This window comes from Xiphophorus maculatus, chromosome 11 (genome assembly GCF_002775205.1).
Source record: "Xiphophorus maculatus strain JP 163 A chromosome 11, X_maculatus-5.0-male, whole genome shotgun sequence".
In the NCBI taxonomy this organism is placed as follows: domain Eukaryota; kingdom Metazoa; phylum Chordata; class Actinopteri; order Cyprinodontiformes; family Poeciliidae; genus Xiphophorus; species Xiphophorus maculatus.
In genome coordinates, this window is record NC_036453.1 from 19,986,738 (window position 1) to 20,012,222 (window position 25,485).

General features: G+C 38.3%; 2 protein-coding genes across 2 annotated transcripts; both read right to left on the bottom strand.

Moving 5' to 3' along the window:
* Window positions 1–2,638: 2,638 nt before the first annotated feature.
* hinfp (histone H4 transcription factor) lies at window positions 2,639–10,276 on the bottom strand. Its single transcript, XM_005815409.3, has 13 exons — window positions 9,812–10,276; window positions 9,508–9,734; window positions 8,664–8,775; window positions 8,428–8,580; window positions 8,245–8,322; window positions 8,020–8,140; window positions 7,792–7,930; window positions 7,576–7,700; window positions 4,887–6,963; window positions 3,779–3,943; window positions 3,531–3,698; window positions 3,248–3,448; window positions 2,639–3,131 (listed from the first exon to the last, which is right to left on the bottom strand). Exons 1-9 carry the CDS (start codon window positions 9,957–9,959, stop codon window positions 6,597–6,599), a joined length of 1,470 nt encoding a protein of 489 aa, XP_005815466.1. The 5' UTR covers window positions 9,960–10,276; the 3' UTR covers window positions 2,639–3,131; window positions 3,248–3,448; window positions 3,531–3,698; window positions 3,779–3,943; window positions 4,887–6,596.
* Window positions 10,277–10,929: 653 nt separating this feature from the next.
* Window positions 10,930–16,849, bottom strand: dpagt1 (dolichyl-phosphate N-acetylglucosaminephosphotransferase 1). The gene is made up of 9 exons (XM_005815408.3): window positions 16,407–16,849; window positions 16,216–16,336; window positions 14,951–15,164; window positions 14,419–14,565; window positions 14,123–14,207; window positions 13,849–14,037; window positions 12,823–12,910; window positions 12,351–12,506; window positions 10,930–11,858 (listed from the first exon to the last, which is right to left on the bottom strand). The coding sequence occupies exons 1-9, from the start codon at window positions 16,559–16,561 to the stop codon at window positions 11,793–11,795; spliced, it is 1,221 nt and encodes a 406-aa protein (XP_005815465.1). The 5' UTR covers window positions 16,562–16,849; the 3' UTR covers window positions 10,930–11,792.
* Window positions 16,850–25,485: the final 8,636 nt, after the last annotated feature.

A 25,485-nucleotide genomic window follows, 5' to 3' on the forward strand; every position in this document is an offset into this window, starting at 1 on the left:
GAACAAACAAAGGGAGACATGTCCAGGCTTGTCAAGCCATTTGAGTGTAGAGGTGGTGACTTGCAGAGTACACATCTCCAATTCACAGGATGCAACAATGAGGAGAAGATTCTCTGTAAATGAAGCTTTGGATCACATCTTTGCTGCAAATGAGGCAGAGGACACAGGATTTTAGCGATGGAGATGAGCAGGCCTCTGAGAACGAAGATGATGTGGAGTACCAATTGGAAGAAACAGACACAACTGATCAGTCTGAAGAGGAGGTCACTGGTACTGAAGTTGCTCCTGCTGAATCATTCCAATCCAAACGTGGCAACATCCGTTGGAGCACAGTTCCTCCTGATGTGCATGGAAGGACAGCTGCTATAAACATCATCAAAATGACCCCTGGGGTCACGAGGTTTGCTGGGACAAGAGTAAGTGACATCAAGATGTGCTTTGATCTTTTTTTGCCATTGTCACTAAAAAAAGTCATAATTGCTATGACAAACCTTGAGGGGAAAAAGTCCATGGCAACACGTGGAAAGACATTGATGAGACGTACCTGGATGCCTACATTGGTGTTCTCCTCCTTGCTGGAGTTTACAGATCCAGCAATGAGGCAACTGAGAGTCTCTGGGATGCATCAACGGGCAGAAATATTTTCCGGGCAACAATGTCTCTTTGGACCTTTCAGATGATCTCAAGAGTCCTCAGATTTGACAATCGAGACACCAGAGCAAAATCTGACAAGCTTGCTCCCATCAGGGATGTTTGGGAGAGATGGGTGCAACTCCTTCCACTGATGTTCAACCCAGGGCCAGAGGTGACAGTGGATGAACGTTTTCTCCCTTTCCGAGGAAAATGCCCGTTCCGGCAATACATGCCCAGCAAGCATATTTGATAATATTAAAATTAAAATCTTTTTTTTGTTGAACATTTAAGAAATGTGTTTTAATATCTCTCAGTTACACTCAGGTAGCAGAACAACTGATTATTTTGTTGCCTTCTTCTCTTAAGGTTCATTTGACCACTTTTTAGACATTGAAAACGAGGGGTATGCTGTTAAAACAAAGGCCCAGAGGGCCACAAAAAATATTAAAACCAATCTTTTCATGGATGAGGGAGCCCAACCAGCTAAACAAGAGTTAAGAAAAACATTGGATGATAAAAGATTGTTTTTAGGGTATTTTATGGCTGATTTAATACATGGGTCCAAAATGACCCACTAACACTACAGATGGCAGCAGAAAGCTAACACCAGAGGAAGGTTAAAGTTAATGTGTAATGTTCACATTATCAGTGATTGACAGCTATGTGTGATAACAGCACAGGTGCTGGTTTTCTTTCCATGATCTCTCATGTCAGCATTTAAAATTAGAATAAAAGATAGCTTTGTAAAGTGGCAGTGGGAGGAAGGTTGTGAAATTTTATCTGCCAGTAAATGAGGGCTTGGTCTTCTATAAATACTGATGTGAAGCCTGCGGGAGAAACATCACACAGGATGGCTCCAAGACTTGCTGCTCAGCTCTCAGTGAGCTTTCTTCTTCTCCTGCTGCTGCCACATGAAGCGATCACAAACCAAGGTATGCTGGTGAGAATGTATTAATCCATGGAGGTATGAGTTATGCTGTGCATCAGTGTCAATTTCTGTGCAGGTTTGGAATCTCTTCCGATCAGGCTGACTGTGGAGAATGACCTCCATAACATGGCTCCCGAGTCGTTTTCCAGCACTGTGGTGAAAGAGGGTGTTCTGTTTGGAGCTCTGACGAGACTCCAGGAGACTCAGCCGGACTTCAAGTAAGACCCCAGATGAAATCCCCCCCCACCAAGTCATCTCAGAAACCCAGTATTTATTTAAAGCCGTGACCCATTTCTGCTTGCAATAACCGACCCTCGTCTTCTTGTGTGGTCAGGTTCACGGTGACGGTGGATCCAAACTTTGGCTTGTTTCTAGAGAGCGTGAACGGAGTGGCTGGAGATGAAAACCAGCAGACCTACTGGGAGATCCTGACTGAAAACTCTGGAGAGTACACCAGACTGGATGTGGGTGAGTTTCCTCCAAGGAGATTCAGCAAAAACAGATCCGAGGGGGATCTAATGAGCTTTAATGAACCAGGGGGATAACTTGTTCTTTTACTCACTGTTAATTATGCTGTGCAGAGAAAGGATCCAAAACTGTTGGGAAAAACGGTTTTCCTAAGCAGTTTCAGTGAAATGATACATGTTATTAAAATAAAAACTTCTCCTGTGCTGCTGTAGAAAGAAAAACAAATGAGAAAATGTGTCTGGAAACAAACTGATAACACACTCCTTCTTGTGTCTGCTTTCACAGGAATCGGCTGCTACACTCCTAAAGCAGATGAGCACATCGTCCTGAGGTTCAGAACCTGGAACTCCACCACAGTGGAGTGACCTGCCGTAACTCATCTGGATCACATGCAGCGGAGAAGAAGCAAGCTCCGCATTTCATTTCTATCATCCACTAGTATTCATGATTTGGTTTAGATTGAAATATTGCTACCATTTCTATTTATGCAATGTGAGATAATAAAAGCAACAGCAGCACCTAGTGGTGTCTGGCAGAAACGTCATTCTTCGAAGGTAAATATTCAAAGTGTGTGCAGGAAAATATAAAGAAATGAGAAAATAAAAAACATATTTGCAGCATTTTATGTAGAATGAATTTATGAAAGTGTCATCAGCAAAAGGAAAATGGCAATTAACTTTCCACACAAATGATGTGAGTATATGTATTTTACAAATATTATTCCAAAAATGTTTTTCACAATGAATTATTAAAAGGTACACCCATTGTAGTAACCATGTAACCATGAATACCATTTTTAACAAGGTCTACAACAGACATCTGACTGCAGATCTGCCTTTTGTAACAAGATTAGTGTTTTAACTCCTTGCAGGACAGATGGACTGAGAGGTGGAGCAGTGGAGTTTACAAGCAAACACACAATTTATAGTTTTAAGCCTCAGGTATCAACCTAATTCTGTCTAAGAAAGCAAAGGGAAAATGCTGGCTTGCAAAAGTAAAGTAAGAATAATATATTTTTTCATATTTTCTTATTTTACCGATGTGTGCGTGGAACTGGAGGAAGACTTTCACTTCGTTGTCTGACAGGATTAGCCTGCAGTTGCTAAAAATACACATATACAAAAAAAAAGAACACAAACGTTCATCAAAGAAATAATGCAGCACATTCAGATCTAATTGTGCAGAGAAAACAGACTGATTACATCAAAGGTTCCTCACCACATGATAAGGAGCAGTCACAAATACAAGGAGCGCACTGTGTGAAGAACCTCTTCCAGCCCGTCTCCTTCTTCCTACAGTTGTTCATCAGTGAGCAGCCCAGTTTGGGTGGGCCGAAGTAGCTCTTATTCTCACAGGTGGAGTCACACGTGCCATTCAGTTCGCTCTCCCTGACTTCAATGCTTCCGCGCTGACACATCCCTAGCAGGCGGACAGGATCTCAGCAGGACTTTTTGATGAAAACCTTTCTGATTTACGTCACTGTATTTTACTGTTTACTCACTGAGGCAGATGGGTTTGGGGGTCCAGAGGCCATTGGACTGGCATGACCTGGTTGGGGTTCCCAGCAGGATGAAGCCAGAGCGACAGGCGTACCTCACCACAGAGCCCACCCACCAGTCATTACCGTAAACCACTCCGTTATAGTCCACATCAGGCCTGCCGCAGTTCACTAACACATGAAGAGAAAAAAAATAAGGACAGTACGCTATGGTTTTTTTATGAAGAATGAAAGAGTCGACACTGACTGACCTCTGCAGAGAGATTTGTAGCCGAGCCAGCAGCAGCTGGAGTCGCCACAAGGGTCTTTTCTGAGCTCCTGGTGACGGGCCTTACACCCTCCTAAACACAGCGGCGCTGACCCGGACCAGTAGGTGTCAGCCATGAGATCCGGCTGGGGAATCCATTCTGTCTCACCTGTAGTAAAAACATTTTGCATCTGCTTATCTGAGCACAATGTGCACACAGTTATCTGTGAGGTTAATTCACCAAGAAATATAACTATTATTTTTGATCAAATAAATTGAGGAAAATCTTATTTCATAACCAAGTTAGAACATTAAGAAGATGAGTTTTGTGTTCCAGAGATGAAGGCGTTTTGGTGTAAAATGTGTGCGTAAACCCCAGACAAAGAGCAAAAGAGTGTAATTATTTATGGTGAATAAAGTCCTGTATCAGGATGGACTGAAAGGCCATTCAGGAAGGAAGAAGCCATTACTTCTTCAGGGACATAAAAAGCCAGATTACAGTTTGTAAATGCATTCGGGACAAATACCTTAACCTTTGGAGACGTGTAAGCAAGCTGAAATGTTTGTCCAGATTGTTCACCGTTACTTTTGGAGGAAAAGGCTTGAATATCAAAGACAACAAAACCCAGCTGTGAAGTACGGGGGTAGTAGCGTCCTGTGGTTTGGGTGGTGCATTTCATAAAACAGATGGTATAATGAGGAAACAACTTCATGAGGATATATTGATGCAATATTTCAAGACAGCAATGAAGACGTTAAGCTTGACAGGACAGTGGCCCTACTGCAACTATGCAAAATCATGCAAAAATAATTAAAAAGTAGCCAATGACAATGCAGTTCATGTTTTGGAGTGGCCATCAGAAAGCTTAAATCTCAGGTTCATAGAAAATTTGTGGTCAGAACGGTGAAAGTGTATCAGCAAGGTTCCTACAAACCATTAAAATCGATGTAGTTTTAGTCAATCCTAAAATACTATGTTGCATTAAAAACTGGTTATTTTTTATGAGAATTTAAGATCTTCTCCTGCACATGACATGAGTGACAAATAGTTTCTTTTATAGTTAGAAGAAAAATAAGAAGGAGGGGAAAAAAAGAGAGAACAGACAACTTACCGCTAACTTCCAGCTCTCCATTCCACTCGGGCGTCTGAGAAATCCCTTTATGAAAGGACCAAAGCAGGACTAACGAGAGCACATTCAACAACATGGAGCCCATCTTCTGATTCCATTACTCACTGTAGAAAACTTGCAGATAGATGAGAGAACTGGCCAGTAAATTCATTTGCCACAACCTAAAAGAAGCACAAAACAATTAAGAGTGAAAGAACGATAGCAGAGCAGCGTTCACTACAGAACGAGGAAGCAGTGACGTTAAGTCATAAGCCAGGCTCTGTGTGCTTCTTAATCTTCTACACACGGCTAATGCTGTGTCCTTTATTGAGTTGGGACTGGACCTAAAGCGTTGGCAAAGTTTTGATTCACCTGACTGAACTTTACTCAGTCTGGAAATAGCAAGACGACAGAATAGTCAGAACGGATAAACATCAACAACCTCAGCTGGTTATTGCAGTAATTTCTGTTTTTGTTTAGTGAGAAAATTTAATTTGTTTTGTCTAATTGCCCTCTTCTAAATGACTAACCAATCAGATTTGTCTTCATTTCATAAATCACATGCACAGAGTATTTTTTATTAAAACTAGTAAAACTTATTTAGTTATGCAAATTAAGATGTAATATCATCACAATGAAGACATATTTGTAAAAATTTATTATGTTGCATGCAACATTAATCTTCTATGGCAGCAGTAAAAGGTTATTGATTAATTTTGAAAAATCTAACCAGGAATTAAAGCACAGAATAGAAATGAAATTAAAGGAATTACATTTGGGGGGGAAAAAAAAATCAAATGTAACTTTTGTTAACAAAATCTTGAAGCACAATTTAAGTACCACTAATAACCCATCAATTCACTTAAATATATTTGAAGTATTTTTCAAAGAGTTGTCCTATTGGTAAAATGAGTTTGTATAAACAACTTGAGTGATAAAAAGTATAACAAAACTGATTTTGCTATACTTCTAAACCTCTAAAGCTGCAGTGTTTATTAACAGTCAGAAGGGGGCAGTGCAATAAAGGACCAGGGGTATCATTGCCTTGAAGAATTTATATTTGCACCAATTAAATCCTACATGACAGGTGTAAGCTCTGCTGCATGATTCAATATAAACTCCAATTACATCCAGCTCAGGTAAATAAAAATATTATAAAGTAGAGAGAGATTCAGTAAACCTCCAATGCTGATTAGGAAAAAGGTGTTTTCTGATTGTATGTCACAGTTCCAGAGGATTTACCAGAATTACACATCAACTCAGCCAAAAACAATAGAAAGAAACTACATTCATGTAAGCAAGTGCATGTTTTTGAGAACAAATAGAAACACAATAAAAAAAGTCTTTATTCAAACTGATGAATAAGCCAAACATCAAGTATTTTCTCATGACTCAAAGTATTTGAGTCAAAACCAAGCTTGTTCCCCACCCTTTACTTCTGTGATTTACCTTTAAAGGCTGTGGTTTATATGTCAGAGCAAACTCTTGATATATTACTGAATAAATAAAAATTGCTTTAAATACCGGTAAAAATGATCTTCAATAATGATATGCGTCACATAATATGGTTTGAGTTGCCTCACATAGGTGTTCAGTTATCCCGTTTTAGAACCAGTATTAGTTCTTAACATTCGATGTCACTAAGACTTCAGCGGCCTGTTCACACGGCTCCAAAGTGACTGAGCAACAGCGCTGCTGATAATCTACATCAAATCAATCCACCTGTATGCCTTGCTGGTGGGCAGCATCCTGGAGCTGCAGTATGACGGAGTGCTCGTCTCCTGTTAGGACGTACAGCATGTCCTCCACCTGACCGGCTTCTTCTATTCTCGTCGGGGTTTCCTCAGTCCTCTGCTCCTCTAGCAGAACCCCTCTGAGCTGCACCTGCACCTGTGAAGCGGCAGCAGCTGCCTGTGCTGCAGGGTCGTCCTCCAGCTCCTGACCGTCAGCGGGGCCGCCGTCATCGTCGTCATCCTCCGCCGACCGCTTCTGCTTTTCCCTCATCAGCTGCTCCGTCAGCTCCACGCTCTCGTAGCGAATCAGCTGCAGCCGCATGAAGCCGTCCTCGTGCTCTTTGTACCTGATGGGTTGATTAAAACCAATCAGAAAACCACAACTGTATTCACAAAACACTGTTAAATATAATTTTGTTAATCATTTATCCCGAAAAGTTATGATTTTCATTGATGATGTTAAAAACCAAACTGACATTTTTAGAAATGTTATTTTTACTAGTTTCTTCACTGTTTCACAAAAGCATCAATAAACATTAGTAATTTTTATATATTTTGCACCGCTCTCGTCTACTATTAAATTCTTTGTATCTAAAGTCTACAGCATTATTTGGTGCAATAAGAATATCACAAGTTTGGACTTTAAAAAATGTATGTTCAGCCTCTCTCCATCAAATCTAACTTTAGGTGATTTTACAAAGACGAATGGACAAAATATTTTGACTCTGGATGCACAAACCTGGTGGAGACATACAACCAAAAGATTAGGAAAGTTTATTGTAAAAAGCTTAAACTGTTTGACAACCGTACAACCTTTCGCTTCTGATTCACAATTTCCAACTATTTTATGCTTTCCTTTCACATAAAATCCTAAGAAAACACAACAAACGAGTCAAAATGTGAAAACGTTCAAAGGGGATAAATACTTTCAAAGCTATCTGCTTAAACTGGACACATACCTGAACCTGGGGTGTCCTGACGGCCATTTGAACTGATGCTTTTTGTGGAGGTGGACTGTCAGGCTGTTGCCTCTGGTGAAACATTGGCCGCACACGTGACATTTGTAGCGAGCTGTAAAAGTCCCCTGATTACGGAAAAAACAAAAACAAAGAATTTTACTTGACTTTGCAGGTGGGAAAGCTGAAATCCGCTCCTGCTGTTTCATCAGAGCTCACCTCATGCTCCTTCTGGTGGTGAATCTTCATGGTGCCGGGTGTACGAGACGTGAAGCTACACCCGGGAACGTCGCAGCGGAACGCCGGATCGATGCTGTGGGTGTCCAGGTGTTTACGCAGGTCGATCAGATTCTTACAGCTGCAAAAGGCAAGCAGGAGAAAGCGTTGAAACCCCATTCATGAGGATGATCTCAGGTTGCACGGTCGCAGCTGGAGAAGACAAAACACCTGTATTCACAATACTCGCAGCTGTACGGCTTCTCGTTGCTGTGGCGGAACTTGATGTGGCTGCGCAGCGACGAGGGTGACGGGCACGTCATGTCGCACAGAGGGCATTTGTAGTGGCTGACTGTTGAAACATGTGAAGCACAAACTAATATTTCTTCACTCTCAAAACAAGATAATTCAGATGAACGACTGCCTTAAGCTCCAACCGATGAGGTAGAAACTGACCGTGGGTTCTCATGTGGTCTCTGAGGAGTCGCTCTGTTGCAAAACGTTTGGAGCAGTGAGAACACTGGAACCGCTGACCTGCACGGCACACACACACAAACACACATCCGGCACCAATTCAACACAAACCAAGCCCAAGAATGTTTTAACAGTTTACTTTGACATTACTCTAACTAACTCTACCTTCCATGGCGTTCTGTCGAATGATGTGGTCGAAGAACTTGGTGTTGTTGGCATACATCCCGCCGCAGCCTGGACACGCCACCACCTTCTCCTGTGTGTGGCTGCGCAGGTGCTCCCGCAGCTTGGGGCGCCCTTTAGCGGTAGCTTCGCAGTCTGGAAAAATAACAAGGCGTGCAAAACGGGAGCTAAGCAATCAGCAACACACGTCCCTGTATTTTACTCCGATAAATAAATACCTTTCCATCCACAGCGTATGGGGAACTCCCATTCACCTGTCGGTATTTCTATGGACAGGGTATGCATTTCGACGTGACGGTAGAACCACTCCGGGTTTTCATACGGAGCTTGCTGTAGCAGATGTGGACAGAAGAAAGAGGCATATATATATAGACATATATATATGGATACATGAATAAAATTCGACATGCAATGGCTGAATAAAATAAAAAAGAAGGTTTTGAATTTGATTGAAAAGCTTTGGAATGGCTTTAGGAGTAGGATGATTATTGTTGAAGCTATCCAGTGTAGATGAAATAAAACAATTTTGCAATGAAAAGTGAAACAAAATGACTCCACAGAGAGTTAAAAGACTTAATCAAAACTGCCATAAGTGAGTCCTTACTCTCTGATGCCACATCCCGCTAACCCCCTTCAGTCAGGCTGGTTTTATATAGCATTTTTTCACTAAACTAATTAAGTGACGCTGTGAAAACAACTTCTTGTATTTACTCAGTTTAAGTGTGTTATTAAAATGTATTTGATGACCTGGAGCATTTAAGTGTGACAAGTGAAAGAAAAATAAATCTTCAAATTACTGAATATGCAGAAGATAGATGGATGGACTGCAACTTATAATCTTGGATAGGTGGCGGAAGACGAGTCCTCAAATCTAACCAAACAGATGACCAGTGAATGAACGTATTTTAAATATTGAATGACTGAAGGAAAACGGATAAGATTCAATCTTGATTCCCGTGGATGTCGTAAAATCCCAGAAGCCTTTGTGCTCCTCTTGGATGCATTCAAATGAATCCCAAACCCATTCTGCTAATAAGACCCAGGATGCAATTTAATTCCTACCTCACACTCTTCCCAAAGACAGACGAAATTGTCCGGGATGTCCGGGATGATGTTGCGGTTATGGTAGGCAATGGAGCAGCTGCCCAGTTCTGGTTGTGCGTCCAGGGCCTGCTGCCCCAGCTGCTTCAGCTTCGTGTGGTAGCAGTGGAACAGGAGGTGGCGCCGCAGCTCCTCAGGACCATCCACCGAGCAGAAGCCACAGTCTCTCCAGAGACAGTTCCTCTCCCCTGCACAACAAAATGGAAATTATTCTTTTGCTTCACAGCTTTATAGTTAGAAACAAGCCCCTCGGAACCGAACCCACCTTCTGCCTCCTCCTCTTCCTCAGTGAGATGAGCCTCAGCGTGCTTGCAGAAGTTTTCCATCTGGCTGAACGATTCTCCACACGAAGCCCACTCACACTCCACCTGTAGGGGTTTCTTCTGTGTGCGTTTGTTCGGTGCCATCGCCATATAAACCGGAGCTGACTCTTAATATTGTTTTTCGTCTCGCTTGCTTGTGTTTCTAAGTGGCCACCATTATTACCCTGTCATGTGGGAGCTAGCTGTCACAGAGGAACGCAAGCCTGAGACATTCAGCACTACACAGTCCACCCGGGACAGAACCCACGGGTTAATATGACACGGCAAATGGCAGCTTGTTAAAGGTGTTCATTCATTTGACTGCACACTTCCCCGAGGATAGAGTTGAAGTTGATGAGCGGGCTGCAGACACTTTCCCGCGGAGCTCCAGCGACAGCCGGAAACAGCTCCGTTGTAAAGAGGAAATAGATAGAGTGCAACAAAAATGTTTCGGGTGAAACAAAATATAGGTCAATATTACCGGGTGCCGATTGGTACATGTACATGTTTATTTATTTGCAACTTGATAGAAGTATAAAATCACACACATGAACAAGGAAGGCAAAAGTCGCATATTTTTGTACCACAATAACCTTAACATGCTTGAAAAGTTGTAGGAAGAAGTAAGAAACTTAGGAACTCCAACCCCATAAACTCATATCATATTTTCAGATGGGCCCTCATTAATAAATCAAATAAAAATAAACATAGGTGAATTAATTTTCTATTTTAAATGGGTTTGCATATGTCTAAATATATGCATCCACACATTGTTACCCACTCATATGCATTAGCCTCAATTTACATATACACATTTGTACTAACCAGCTTCTTCATTAACAGTTTTTTTATTTTACCTCTGCTAGATATACAGATTTTGTTACACAATAATTGTAGTTTTGTGAAATTTCTTTTATTTAATAATACATTAAGTAGGTACTTGTGCTATGATCAGATGCTCTGCTAAAAACATATGTATTTCCATGATACTCAAGCCATGCAAATATTATCAATATTTGGATTAATCTTCCACTTATAATCAAGGCGATGTCAAGAGTTCACCCAAAATGTCTCAGACTCGTTACTTTAGATCTCTGTTTAATCAGCTTATGTTTCTTTTAAAATACTGTATACATGTACATCCAAAGGTTAACAAAAAACAGTATTCTTGTGCTGCAGCATATTTTGAATGGATAAAATAAACACATTCCAAATAATAAAGAAAGCCCATCTCTAAAAATAATTTCAACACTTTTTATTTCAGATTTCTTCACTCAATTCCAAAAAATAAACAGTGCCTCAGTTGAAATTACATTCTTAAAGAAGTTCAAGTGCCAGTCAACCTTATAACTCCCCCCCCTTTCATAAAGCTTTACTTTCAGAACAATCCCATCACTATCATCACAGTTAATGCATTCTAATATGCCTTCTGCTTACCTGGGCCCTCCCTGTATTTTCAATATAGTGTCGCTTCCTCATATGTAACTGCATTTGTTCACATTAACAATTCTGTCTGAGTTGGTTCAGAACAAAATAGAAAAACAAAACAAAAAACAAGTATTAACCTCCAATTCACAATGTATGTGTTACTGCGATGAAGAATTTTCCTCTATGTTTGTATTAATAGCAGACCCACTATGATGCATAGTGGACATACATATTGACAAATTTGGTCATAATTGCTCACAAGTTTAGGTGAAGAAAGTTGACACCTCGTTGCACATTTCTTTCTTTAAAAAAAAAAAAGAAGTACAAATATATACTCTCCAGCTTTTCTGCAATAAATTAAGCAACCAGTTGTATTTCCTGTTTGGATTCAGTCCTGCTGTTGATAGTTTCTAATTTAGCGTTTCGGCTTTCCTGCAGGTGGAAAAATGACAGGCACAAGCCTGTAAGGTATTTCCACAACAGGGCGAGTTTTTCTCAGTTTTAACAGAGAGGTGTCTAGACGTCATAGAAGAGACGCACCAGATGATAACGAATCCCAAAAGCCAATGCGCTGCCCATCACCTGAGGAGAAGACAGAATTCAAAATTAGTTCAAAACTGTTTTACTCTGAAAGTTTTCCAGCTACATCACCTTTCACATTTTTGTCATGTTGCAATATCAAACTTGAACATATTTTATTTGGGGGAAAAAATACAAGTGCATCAAAAAGGATAAATAGCTTTATTTGTTTATTTAAAAAATTTAAAAATGTATAATGTAAAAATAAATGTGACGGCTATCCACAGTTGCTCTATCCACTCTGAACTTCTGCTACTTCTAAGGAAGTAGTAATTGCAGTGAAAAGTTGTTCTACAAAATAATCACTTGAATTTAAAAACAAATGCCCAGCCCGCACTTCAAATTTTTATATGTAAGCGTATAAAGAAAACGTGTATAATTGTTTTAGAATTATGCACTACTTTGAGTTAATCTATCACAGAAAACCTGAATAAAATACAAAATACACAAATGTGGAACGGTTAAACAGGTATGAAAACTTTTGCAAGCCCCTACCTGTATGATGAGCATGATGACCGTCAGGTTTCTCTCGTGGATTTGCCCGAAGAATTTCAGTATGAGGTTTATTAAAGTCATGTTGTTGCACTCGATAAAGTCTCCATCTCCGTCCTGGCCTCGCCGCACCTCTAGCACCTTTAATAACTCTGCCACCTGTCGATACAATAAATGACATTTAAACACAATTCAAAAGCTGCCAGTGCCTCGCCTTCAGGTGCATGTCTAACTACATGAGTAAATGTCAGTACATGCAGGTAATCAGATCTCTGGATTGCACTCCATGTTTCTGATTAAACTAAATCCAATCATGCATTACATTCAAATAATATGCTGCCGCTGCTTTCAAGCAGTCTGTGTTTGGAGGGTAAAAACAACAACTACTGTTCAAGTGTTTGAGTTGCCCATCTGCTTGAACAGTAAAAAATTACAGCAAAGGATCTAGCTGATTTAGATGCAAGTTAAGTTTTACCTGCAGAATGAGTAATCCCAGTTGGGAGAGATCTTTCTTTTTAAATTTAGAGTAGCTCATTCCCAGTTTTCCAGTGTCTGGATCCAGCCTTTCATTGAAAAAGGAGCAGTTAGAAAAACAAATGTCACCATGTACAAAACTACCCTAGAGTCCAGTGATTTTACCATGTTAAAATATTTTTGGATCAAAACATGGATCAAAGAATAGCAAAAAGAAAAAAAGAAAACAAAGCAATGTGTCCACACATGACATACATAAGAAAACAACCAGATGTAAAAAAAAAAAAAAAAAATACTTATGTACTTCATGACCAGCAGTAAGTTGAACTAATTTGGGTCCAAGCAATTTATTTGAGTTTATTTAAATTGACAAAGATACCATTTTAACAACAGTGATTTTAAATTATTTTAAAGACTTATTAGATAAAATCCTAGTGAATCTTTACATTTTGTGCAATGTGTTCAGAATAATTTGAAGTAATTTGAAGTAGTCTGTTAAGCCTTGTCTTTAAGACAAAGGCAAAATTCAAGCAAATGCTTGACAACCAAAAGACTATTTTACAGCACCCCACTGTTGATGAATATGTGTTAAAAGCCTTAAAATAAATTCAGATTCGATTGCAATAGCATAACTAATGCTGCACATTTTCTGTGTGTTGATAATTATAATTTTGTTTATAATTATGAATGGTGTCATGTGTATGGGACAGGGAAAAGTTGTCTTTTCTGACAAATTGCAAAAAACCAAATAGTTAAAATGACTAAACCTTTTCAAATATTTTCAGCATTTTTTTTTTCTTGCGTTAGGTCCACCTGATTTGTTAATGATTAATAAGTCTGTGTTATGTGCCAAAAAATGGTCAACAACAAGGACTAGAGAAAGTTAGAAGAAATTGGCTATTGAAGAAAATTAAATTTAAATTCACTCTCAAATTATGCAAACTAGCATACGATAACAAAACATTAAGGTGTCTCTAATAATGCCCAGAAGACAAAAACTATATTAAATTAATGACGAGTGATTTACCTGGGGAGCCTGTGTCTGGGACAGGGGATAATGTGGAAAAGCTGAGGTAACGAGTAGATGAAGTTGACCACTTGAGGAATAAAGAACAGCAGCATGGTCTTACTGAAGTGTCCCAGGATGCCAACAACAGCGAAGGTCATCCCGGCAAAGTAGCAGAAAGTGTCTCCCACAAACACAGACGAGGGATACCTGAGTCAACGCAGGTTTCGGTAAGCTAGGTGCCAGTTTGCATTGTCGAACACAGAACTGCTGGAGGGTTTTGCGTTTAACTCACCAGTTGTGGTAAAAAAGTGCTAATGTGGTGAAGAAGAAAGGAATCATGAAGTAGAGAGAGAAGACGTGGTCATCCCGGTAATCCCCTGTTTTTTGTAAAAGCACAACAGAGAAAACGAAAACATGCTGAGATACTTGCAGGCACAGATATTATGTCATAGAAGATTGCAGCATATGCAAAAACAAAAATCCTATAAAACAACTCAGCTATTTCTAAAGCATGTTTGTTTTCTAAAATGTGTTAAACATCAAACATATGAGACGAATAAAAAAGAAAAGGAATCTACAGTCACTCACCGCTGAGCTCCAGGAGATTAAAAACGATGATAGAACCAGATATAAACAGGGCTTGACCCGATTCGATGCCGTTGATGCCTGCTAAGATGTTGATGGCATTTGTGCAGAATACTGCAAGCATCCCCATGTAGACGTAATAGAGGATACCTGCAGGACATGGAAAGACAATCGTTAGTTGTGCTTTTGGTAACGTGTTTTATGGAAAAAGTTTCAATTATTACAACTGTATAAAGCAGAAAACAAGCAATGACTGCGAAAGTAATTATACCTTATAAACTTTAGAACGCTTTGACATGCTACAACCACAAATGTTGACATATTTTAATGAAACTTTATTGGATGGGTCTCAAAATAGAGAGGAAAAAAAACCCAGAACTGTGTGACAAAATGAGATAGTGTTCAACAGATTCCAAGGCAGTCTATATTTCAATATAGTTTGGGTTTTTTTATCTTTAGAATGAGTTATATAATTGATTCCAGAGAAATCTTGGGATTCCCCAGGTTCAAACCAACAATGTTGTAATCAACTTACCCAGATCTAAATGCATCCCAAGCAGTGCTCTGAAGGGTTTGGGCACCACTATGACAGTATTGCCAAAGTTTGTGAAGTAGACCATGAGCAGTGGCAGAGAAGCCATGGTAGGAAGAAGGAGCTTGTGCCTCCAACGCAGGTTCAGCACGTCATCAGCAAAGCCCAAAAAGATCATGCAGCAGATGGCAAGAAGGGCACCAATCAGCTGCACAAACTGCTCAACCAAACACATGGGGAGAAACAAAACCAATCAGCAGCTGGGATAAATAAATATTGGTGACCAAGTCTCTACAACATCCATTTGAAGCTGGTCAAGTAGTTGATTGGGAGTGGTGCCATTTTTTGGCGGCAAAAACACGTTTTTCTGTCCTACCATGAAAACACAAATTTGGCTGGAACTTCAACTAGAACTGTGTTTCTCCAGGTAGGTTTGGTGCAACACAAAAAATTATTTGGTTTCCATGGTCATTTTAGAACCAACTCCTATAGAAAACGTGTACTACGAGATGAAAATAAGATCATTGTCACTTCAAGTTTGTGTAATACAATAAAAAAAAGAAAAAGTGCTGTTCTACTAGCAAACGTTTTTATTACAATGCTTTAGCAGGAGTACCAAATACTGGACCAATCCTTGTCGGATAAAGATATTCAAATTAAAAGATAGACTTTCCAAAAATGCTTAATGTGAATATTCTACTGCAATTAGAGATTAATTTATTTCAAAGTAGAGCTGGACAATGTGGCTGAAAAAATTATCACAATATAAGAGTTTTATATCAGTCAATATCAATGACTATTGAAAGCGATAATTATTGATTAGGTTTTTGTTTTAAATATCTGAAATACTACCAAGAACTCCTGTTTGATCCACAGTTTTCCGTCCATGCCATTGTTTACTCTAAAGCAGTTATGAGGCAAAGAGGCAAAACCTGAAACTGCTGCTGCAACTTATTGTTGCTAGGGAACCAAAGTTGGGGGGGGCATACTTGAAACTGCTCATTACCCAGTTGATTGTTGCTTGGTAACCAAAGAGCATTAGTTAGTTGATGCCACCAACTTTCCTTCGCCTCCATCTCCCAAAATGCTGTGAGGCTCTGGATCGGAGTTCAGTGAACATAGAATATTGTATCAGATTTATTGAGGTATATATTATTACTGCTTCACTGTTCATTCCTATTTCAAAGTTGTTTGTTTGTTTTATTATTAAGAGTGCTCAAAAAAGTTGCCCACGTCTCTACGGGCTTCTCAAGCACATGCTTACCAACCTCATCATGTGGGAAGCCCGTGCACTGATCGCCCACAAAGCAGCTGAGAAAAGGCACTGGGATGAAGCAGAAGAGGATGATGAGGAAAACTGTACCACTGATTACTCCTTGGGACTCTGGGCTGCAAAGGCAAGGAGAGAAAGTGAGGTCAGGAGGTAACGCCACAGTGAATTAAGACATTTCAGACTCACACTTTGTCTTTGTTTGGCTTGTTTAGGTCCATTCCGTAGAGTCTGGCAGAGATGAAATGATCTTTGAAGGCAGGGATGAGTTTGAGTGTGGCCATGCAGCCCAGAGCTGACATGAAACAGCTGATGACCAGCGGCAGGACGGGAACAGGCGACATGTTTTCAGCCGTTCTTATCAATCTCACACATCAAATCACGTCTCTACAGCAGCAAATCTCACGGCGAATCCTTCTACACGACTGATGAGGAAGCACCGGGTGTTTTCACTGAACTATCATCACGTTACGCTGTCATTTTAAACCAAAAAGCCGCTTAGTGATTATGTCGCCAAGATAAAAAAAAAAAAAAAAAAGAAAAACGCCATAAGTTACATTTGAAGCTCATATCATCTTTGATAAGGAGGCGTTGAAATAGCAAGCTGGAAACCGCCTCTCTAAACTCCACGTCTGTTAACTGGTCAACCATTAAGTTTCGAACGTCACCAGACACTACATCCGTTTAAACTTTTCAAAATAAAATAATTGAGTCTGGTTTTAGCGGTTTAGTTGGAATCACGAAGAAACTATAGTTGATGTATTTATGTTGTTTTATTAAACGCCTTAGCTGAATATATTTTATTTTTTCGGACATGTTTCTTCGTATTTTGAGACATTCTTGTTGCTCTCAAGAGAACATATTTTATTTTTACTTTTAGACAACTTCCTAAAAATGATAACATTGAGAGTGTCTTGACTGACACGGAAGTGTCATTTTCTTCTTCGCGTGATTCTTTAGAGAAAATAATAAAACAATGCCATCTCTTGGAAAAAAGTAGAAATAAAAATCATTTCGTCAACTAAATAGAAATGTTTTGTTTTTTCCCCCAAATCACTTTTGGCACTTTTATTATTATTATTATTATTATTATTATTATTATTATTATTATTATTATTATTATTATTATTATTATTATTATTATTATTATTATAAAAATTAATAATTTTATCACTATATAATAAAAAATTATTATTAATAGTAATATATAATATATGTTATATTATATATAATATAAAATATTATTTTGAATTTCCATTTTAAAATCTGCCTCTACTATGCCCTCTACAGAGTTGCACTGTTGTAATTGCCTTACTTGTTTGTGCGTACTTTGTTTAAATAAAGTTTAATTAAAATAAATAAATGAATAAATAAATAAATAAATGATGGAGCTCAAAGGAAGTCCACTTCTACGTCTTATTGTGACTCAGTGTCAGTCTGAGAACATCGTGTTTGACGCTTCGCTATGAGCCTCAGACAAACGTTTTAGTCGGAAGATAGGATTTTATCTGAAAGTGTTGCAGAGATTATTATGTCCCAAGAAAAATGTTTTATTCATACATTCTGCTTTGTTTAGGCCGCCGGGTCTGAGACGAAATGTGATTAGAAACCAACAGAACCTCTGCAGGTACCAGAGGGTTCTGCTGCAGGGATGAGACTCCATCTGTAAACGACCTCTGACCTCATCATGGTTTCTTCTTCTTTCCTTTAAAGATGATTTCCACATGTCAACGTTTCATCATGTCCGACTTTTCACTCATCTGTATGTAAAATTCTGACCCTGAAATCAAACTTCTGTCCCAGATGTTTGAAAAATGTTTTTAATAATTAAATTAATTAATACACTAATTGCTCTGATTCTTGGAAATCAAATATGTGACCTCATTAGATTGTAACATGTTATTTCATTTTTCATGTAATAGATACCTTGGAACTGTTGTTTAATCATATCTAACTCATTCTTTAGCAACTCCAGTGCGCTGGCCTTAGCTGTTGGTGTAAAAAGGAAAAAACAAAGATATAAGCCGCTTTTGACTCAGCCATGCTTCTTTCAGTAAATAAATCTATTAGGTGATTTTACCTAACCTTGTTTTGCAGTGGAAATAGTTTTATATCTTAAATTTTGTGTGAGACTTGGGCTTTTTTATTATCTTTACAATCAGTTAAAATGCTACCATGAGACATAAGCCATTATGCAACATTTAGAGACAAAGGTATAAAATGAATGTGGCAATGATTTGGCAAAAAGTTGAATTGACTGGGAGGAAAGGCATCTCACGAATAAATGCAATAACGGCTTAAAATGATAAATTTCAGTGGACAGCAATGTTAGTGCAAATGATGCTAGGTAAATGTGGTGTTAGCGAGCTCATAAACTCTCGAGCCTCAGAGGCTCCATTAGATTTTCATGTAATAGATACCTGTGATGTGATGTTTTCCACCAGAAAACAAAAATCATAGTTACAAAGTTTTTACTTGTGAAAATATTCAGGAGTCAACTGATGCTCCAGGCAGGTTAAATTGTTCTGAACTGGTACCTCAATAAACTCTACAGTTTTTGGACTAAGGAATAAAAACTAAGAGTCTGAAGTAACTGAAAACTGCTCACAGTTTGAAACCTTTATATATCTATTTTAAAAGGACGTGCTCTCCTCCATACTATCTTGATTTAAACCTCAGCTGTTTCGTAGCGGATTTTATTTCTAGTGCACTGACTGAAAACCACTTAATTGCCGCCAGCCCTGCACTGTCAGTGGTGTTTGCACAAGAGGTGCCAGTGTCGTCGCACAGATCGCTTTCATTAAATATAATTTGCAACTGATCAGGGGCTCCGTGTTTATTCAAAGGTAATTTCCACAAAGTAAAAGGATTCCCAGGTCTAATCTTTGCGTAGAGGTGACTGAGGGAATTTTGGGGAAAACTGAAGCAATAAAAGCGAGACTGAAGCACAGAGATTTCCTTATTAATTGTCTCTCTGAATATTTCGTTTCGTACCCATAGAGCAATACACTACATCGTCAGTTCTGTGAACTCACGAAACCCCTTGCAAAAGTATTCACAAACCCTATGGAAGCCCGTTTCTGCCATTTATTTATTTAAAAATAAATAAATAAATAATCTCATTATAATGAGATTATTTATTTATGTTTTTTAACAAGAGTGGCGGAAACGTATGGAAGCCCGTTTCCACCACTCTGTTAAAAAAATAAAATAAATGATCTCATTATTTTTGAGATTGACGCTTAAAATAATGAGATATGTCAAAATATCTCATTATTTTGAGATGGTATCTCAAAATAAGGTACTATTTTGCATTTTATACAAAATAGTATTATATAGTATTATATCTACAAAATAGTAAAATATCTTATATTTTGTATCTTATTATACATTATTATTTAGTATCATTATTTTGAGATACTATCTCATTATAATGAGATAATTTATTTATTCATTCATTTTTTAACAGAGTGGCGGAAACGGGCTTCCATATTGTACTGACATTTTAATGCAATACAAAAAAGATTTTAAAATAGAAAAAAAGGGTGCAGACCCTGAATTCGGACACAGCTAATATCAGTGTGGTTGTTGGAGGACTGAGCTACTTCCGCATTGGAACGTCATGTCAGTCCTGTGTGTTTCAGTTCAGTTAGAAAATAAGAAAAGCGACTTAAACAGCAACTTAGATCATCAGTAGAGCGGTAGCTAATCTACCACATTGATCACTTATTAATAATCTTAAATAAACATCAAGCAATAAAAACATAAAACTGTAATGGACTGCATATTCTGTTTTTTTGTGTGGCGATATTAATATTACTCTTATTATTATTAAAAAACATCCATTTATTATCTAGTGTGAACAAAATCTTTTTGTACTGTGGGAGGAAGCCGGAGCACCCGGAGAGAACCCATTAATCAATCAATCAATCAATCAAATTTTATTTGTATAGCACATTTCAGCAGCAAGGCATTTCAAAGTGCTTTACATCATATCAAACACAGAAACACAAAGCAACATAGAATCAACAATCAAAACACGACATTAAGTCAGGTTCCATCAATAAATTTGTAATTGATTACGTTTCAAATACAATCCTAAACAGGTGGCTTTTTAGTCGAGTTTGCATCCATAAAAGGTTTACCTGTTACACTCCTACTGTGTTATATGGAACAAAACACCTGCTGCTATTTTTATTCCCACTCACAATCACACAGTTTAAAACGATGTAGACAGCATTTTAATGGGCTTCTGGCACGAGGCTCCGTACTCCTCGTTCACAGAATTTCGAGCAGGGACTCCGCCGTCCCTCACGGATTTTTGTGCAATTCTTTTTGTAATTCTTTTTTTTATTTAGAAAGAGAGATTTCCATCACATTCGTTAATTACAGCTTTACCCATCTAAGATTGTACATGAGTATACAACCGGAGAATCCAAGTGATTTTGTCCATACTGCCTTTCTGGTATTTTCTTTTACAGACTATTACTAAATTTTGTTGTGAATAATAACAAAAATGAACAGAATTGAACAATAACGGGGATTGCACCATCTCGAGCAATAAAAAACACACAAGAACATACAAGGGCAGGGCACATAGCTCTCAAGAACAATCAAATGAAGTCAGATCTAATTGGTTTTACATACTCAGTCCAATTGGTCCAGATCTTATAAAACTGTCCTTTTTCAACTTGGAGGGAAAAAGAAATCTTTTCCATAACATAAATCTGATCAACAATTTCAATCCATTCGTCGATAGTGGGTGGGTCTGGTTTTAGCCATTTCCTTGTGATGGCTTTCTTACTGGCTGCCAGTAGTATAGCCAGAAGTTTTTTGTCTTGGTTGGTCCATGTGTCCAACTGTAGGTTGCCCAAGTACAACGTTTCACATTTGAATGAAATTTTTACATTGAATATATTTTCAATATGTTTGTGGAACTCTTCCCAATATGGTTTTATTACTTGGCAGTCTCAAAAAACATGGAAGTGGTTGGCTCCTTTAGACTGGCAAAGTCTCCAGCAGGCGTCCCCGTTATTTTGATATCGTCTCTGAATGGGTGTAACAAAAAATCGTGCAATGTTTTTCCAACAAAACTCCCGCCATGTGTTTGATCCGGTCGAGATCCACTGCAGTTGACATATTTCTTCCCATCTTCTTGTGAGATTATTACCTTAATTTCCTTTTCCCATTTTCTCTTTATGTATTCTGTATTCTCATGTTTAGATAGCTGTATGGCATTGTATAACTTAGAGATAATTCTGCTGTCTGATCTGGGTTTAATTAGTGTTAGAAATACCTCCATGAAACTGGAATCATTTTTTTCTCAACACCTCTTTAAAATTTCTATTAAAATAATGTCTCACCTGCAGGTACCTAAAAAAATCATCTTTTTCCAGTCCATGATCCTTCTGTAAGGTTTCAAAACTCTGAAATATCCCTTTATTGACAAATGAATAATAGGTAGTTAAGCCTTTTGAGATCCATAACTTATCATTTCTATTTGGTGTAAAATCCGAATCATAGGCTCACCACCTCATAATTTTAGATGCGTCTCACAGGCATTCAAAATGTGATGCAGCACGTTTTTTTTGTTTTACGTCCGAGCGAACGTTTCTTCCTTTCTTCACGACGTCTTCGTTCTTCGTTGCAGACGTCGCAGCCAGGTAGGATGGGTTCTCGTCTGATGGGAGCTTTGGGAAGTTTGGGGTATTTGTCCAATATGACAGATTTCTCTTCCTGGGTCTCTTTGTTTAATGTCCCTGACAGATCTGAGGTTGGGCCAGAGGTTGGGTCTATGGTGTCTTTGGACTCAACCTCTGAAGTTATTTTTGCTTCACAGCAAACTTCCCCAGCCGGGGAAGTCTCATCTTCAGTATCATAATCTGAAGACGCATCGTGCTGTGAGTCTTCTCTATCAGGTAAAGTTTGCTTCCGAGTCCCAAAAGTGTTGAACAGGTATTCGGAGTAATCCATGTTCTCGTCTTGAGAGCTGCTACAATCAACTGTGACACCAGGAAATAGTGTGGTCACAAGTTTTCTCACGCCAGTCGTTATTAAATACCCAGCACCAAAAGACACTGGAAAAAAGACGGCGGCTGTTAATAGTTTCTCCATATTAAAATGCTAGTAAAAGAGAGCGAGGGGTTGAAGTGGTATCTGTCAAAGTGCTATTTGTAAAATACCTGATGTTTTGAGATGGACGCATTCATAACCTCAGATATTCTTTGATCTATGACATAGATCTATGTCATAGATGTCGTCATAGCTACAATGAGCTCACTGTAGTTCTGGGGGAATGTCTTGCTTCTGAACGTTGCTATGGAAACGGTCAGATCAGTTCTGCATGACTCAAACTATTAACCCTTTGCAAGTGTATATTTCAGGAGGCTGGGGATTAAAACAGGGATTTTAATAGTTAAATATTAAGTTTAGTTTGACAATAGTATATTAAAACCATTCATTTAAGTAGGTTTTTTTTTATCATTCTATCAGATTTAAATTTTGAATCATACTTGACTTAAGAATATCTTGAAAGTAAAATTAAATGTAACTTACAGACATTTGCTAATGCTGTTGTTGTAAAATGTGACAAGAAATTTTGCCCGCTTGGAGAAGAGCTACAAAGAAATAATTTTGGTTTAATCATTTTACACGTTAGCATAAATATAGAATAAAGAATGATCCCAAAGAAATGATGCTGCCGCTCCATATTTGATGGGTTGTAAACAACCCACTCCAACACATTTGTTCTGTATGGTGTGGAAATGTAAGTAATAGACAGAATGTAATGTCTTCCAGCTTTTTCTGTGTAATTGAGAGCTTGACACCAACAGCAGCCCACATTGCTGATAGCCGGGAAGGAGATAAATGAGTCCATTTCTATGCTCTCCTGTAAACTGGTTATGAGTCTGTTGGTTTTTTGTGTATTTTAACTATTAAAACTGGTAAACAAATGTTTATATCTGTTTTTTAAAAGAATAGCAGCTTCTCTCTTATGTCTCCATCAGATGACCAGCATTAGCAGCTTTTGGTGACATTATTATTAATAATAATTAGATTGTTTTTGAATACGATGCAGGATTTAAAATGAACTGATGAAGACGGTCTATGTGTCAAGTCTGGCCTGGGAGGGATGTCTGTGGTTCCTTTCTGGACCTGTTACCCCTTCAACCCGATGTGATAGACTAGCTGTGCAAATCCCTTTCCATGCAATTCAGCTTGATTCTCATCTCCCTTCAGCACTCTGTCTGAGATTTCTCCCACTGACCTCGGTTTCTCCAGTAGGATTTCAACCAGGCCAATCGGCGAACAGAAGGAGAAGTTGTGAACGATGATATCGCTTTTCTGGGCTCCTTTAGTGTTATAATCTGTTTGTAGTTTTGTTCACTAACTCCGCAGTGAACAAAGTCTTTCAGTCTGTGTTGGCCACTTCTCCTAGCATTGAGAAATTAAAGTCGGACCAAGAAGAATGTTCAAGACATTTTATTCCTGGTAAAGATGCCATTTGGCTTGGCATTTCTATTTTGGATGGTTTGCATTTACCATTAAGCTTCATGATTGAGCTGGCACATTTTATACGTCACGGCCAAAAGCTAGCAACTTGGTATTGTAATCTAATTCTTTGAAACTTGAAGTTCAAACCTCTATTAGACAATCATTTCTCAGTAGCCCAGGGTCTAGACCCGGTGTATGAAGCAAAGCGTAAATCAAGGAGCTGGGTTTTTCCAGGCTAGTGGGACACAACAGATAGAAATTGATCTTAAGTATGTGTGCATAGATGCGTCTTTGTCAGTGACCCTCGGGACAACCTGTGAACAACAAAAACATTCAGCAACCATGGTAACTGCGGCCGTCAGACAGTAGAAACCGATGTCAGAGAACGCTGGTGTGGTTTGTTTTGAGTTTTAGCTGAAATTGTGATTTGTGGAATTTCTAACCGTATCAGAAAAACATTTGTTCTGCTTCTGGTGTGACGTATAAAAGAAAAAAAGACAAGCAACACAAAGCTTACTTCAAGATATTTATTGTTGTATCACTGTCATCACTGATTTACATAAAATGTAAATTAAATCATCACATTTGCAGAAAAATGTTAAATATTTTATGCGATTGATTTTGTCATTTAGATGATTCTGGATTCTAGTTCAATAAAATTATTGACATTACAATTTAACGTTCAACCAATAAATGTTAAATAGATTAAATATCCATCCATGTGTTTCTGTTTGCAGTTTATTTTGTCACCAAAATGATTTTTTATTAAAAATTTACAACCAAATGTTTGAATCGATTCTTTAAAGGAAATAAACTCATTAGGCATTTTATTTATTTCTACCTCATCTTTATTAAAAATACGATCAATGAAGCAGCAGAAAACACACACACACACACACACACACACACACACACACACACACACACACACGCACACGCACACGCACACACACACACACACACACACACACAACCCGACAGCAGAGTCCATCCGTGTAACCATGGCTATCACAGACACAGTCGTTAAATGGCAACAAATGTAAATAAAGAAGCTCGGTTCTTTAACACAGAGTTCTGGTGTTTTCTGGTCGGTTCTGACAGCGGCGTATCGGATCAGAACCATGAGGGGAAACGTTTAGAGCTTCTACAGGAAAACCTAAAAAAAAAAAAAAGAACCTCTGATCGGGTCAGGCGGCGCCGTTTCATAATTGATCCGTTTCATTCACACATCCGGATCCGACAGAACCAATAATCCATTCAGGGTTTAAACCTGACTTTAAATTCCTACTGGTTCTGATCCACTTGGGTCTCTTCTGATGTGTCAAGGTGTTGGATCAGCAGCCGGTGGCACTGGTTCCAGTGTCCGCCGACCCGGTACAGGTGCAGGGCCTGGCGATCTCGGCATAACACCGGCCCTGGGGGACCGACTTTGGGCACCCCTGCCCTAAAGATATGACATGTGGAAGACACTTTTTAGACTAATAATAAATTCTTCCTTTGTTTACAACTTTTTATAGTTGTAAATAGCTATAAAGAGTTATTATATTATATTATATTATATTATATTATATTATATTATATTATATTATATTATATTATATTATATTATATTATATTATATTATATTATATTATATTATATCATAGTCCGTTTTATATATTATATTATATTATATTATATTATATCATAGTCCGTTTTATATATCATATTATATTATATTATAGTCCGTTTTATATATATTATTATATATATTATATTACATTATATTATTGTT

Excerpts from the sequence above, each read along its gene's own strand:
- hinfp (XM_005815409.3), bottom strand. The coding sequence starts at position 9,959 with ATGGCGATGGCACCGAACAAACGCACACAGAAGAAACCCCTACAGGTG. Across the intron at positions 8,581-8,663 it reads CATACGCTGTGGATGGAAAG|ACTGCGAAGCTACCGCTAAA; the intron begins GTATTTATTTAT and ends TTATTTTTCCAG. Across the intron at positions 8,323-8,427 it reads TCGACAGAACGCCATGGAAG|GTCAGCGGTTCCAGTGTTCT; the intron begins GTAGAGTTAGTT and ends TGTGCCGTGCAG.
- dpagt1 (XM_005815408.3), bottom strand. The coding sequence starts at position 16,561 with ATGTCGCCTGTTCCCGTCCTGCCGCTGGTCATCAGCTGTTTCATGTCA. Across the intron at positions 15,165-16,215 it reads CGGGCTTCCCACATGATGAG|TTTGTGCAGCTGATTGGTGC; the intron begins GTTGGTAAGCAT and ends TTGGTTGAGCAG. Across the intron at positions 14,566-14,950 it reads TGGGATGCATTTAGATCTGG|GTATCCTCTATTACGTCTAC; the intron begins GTAAGTTGATTA and ends CATGTCCTGCAG.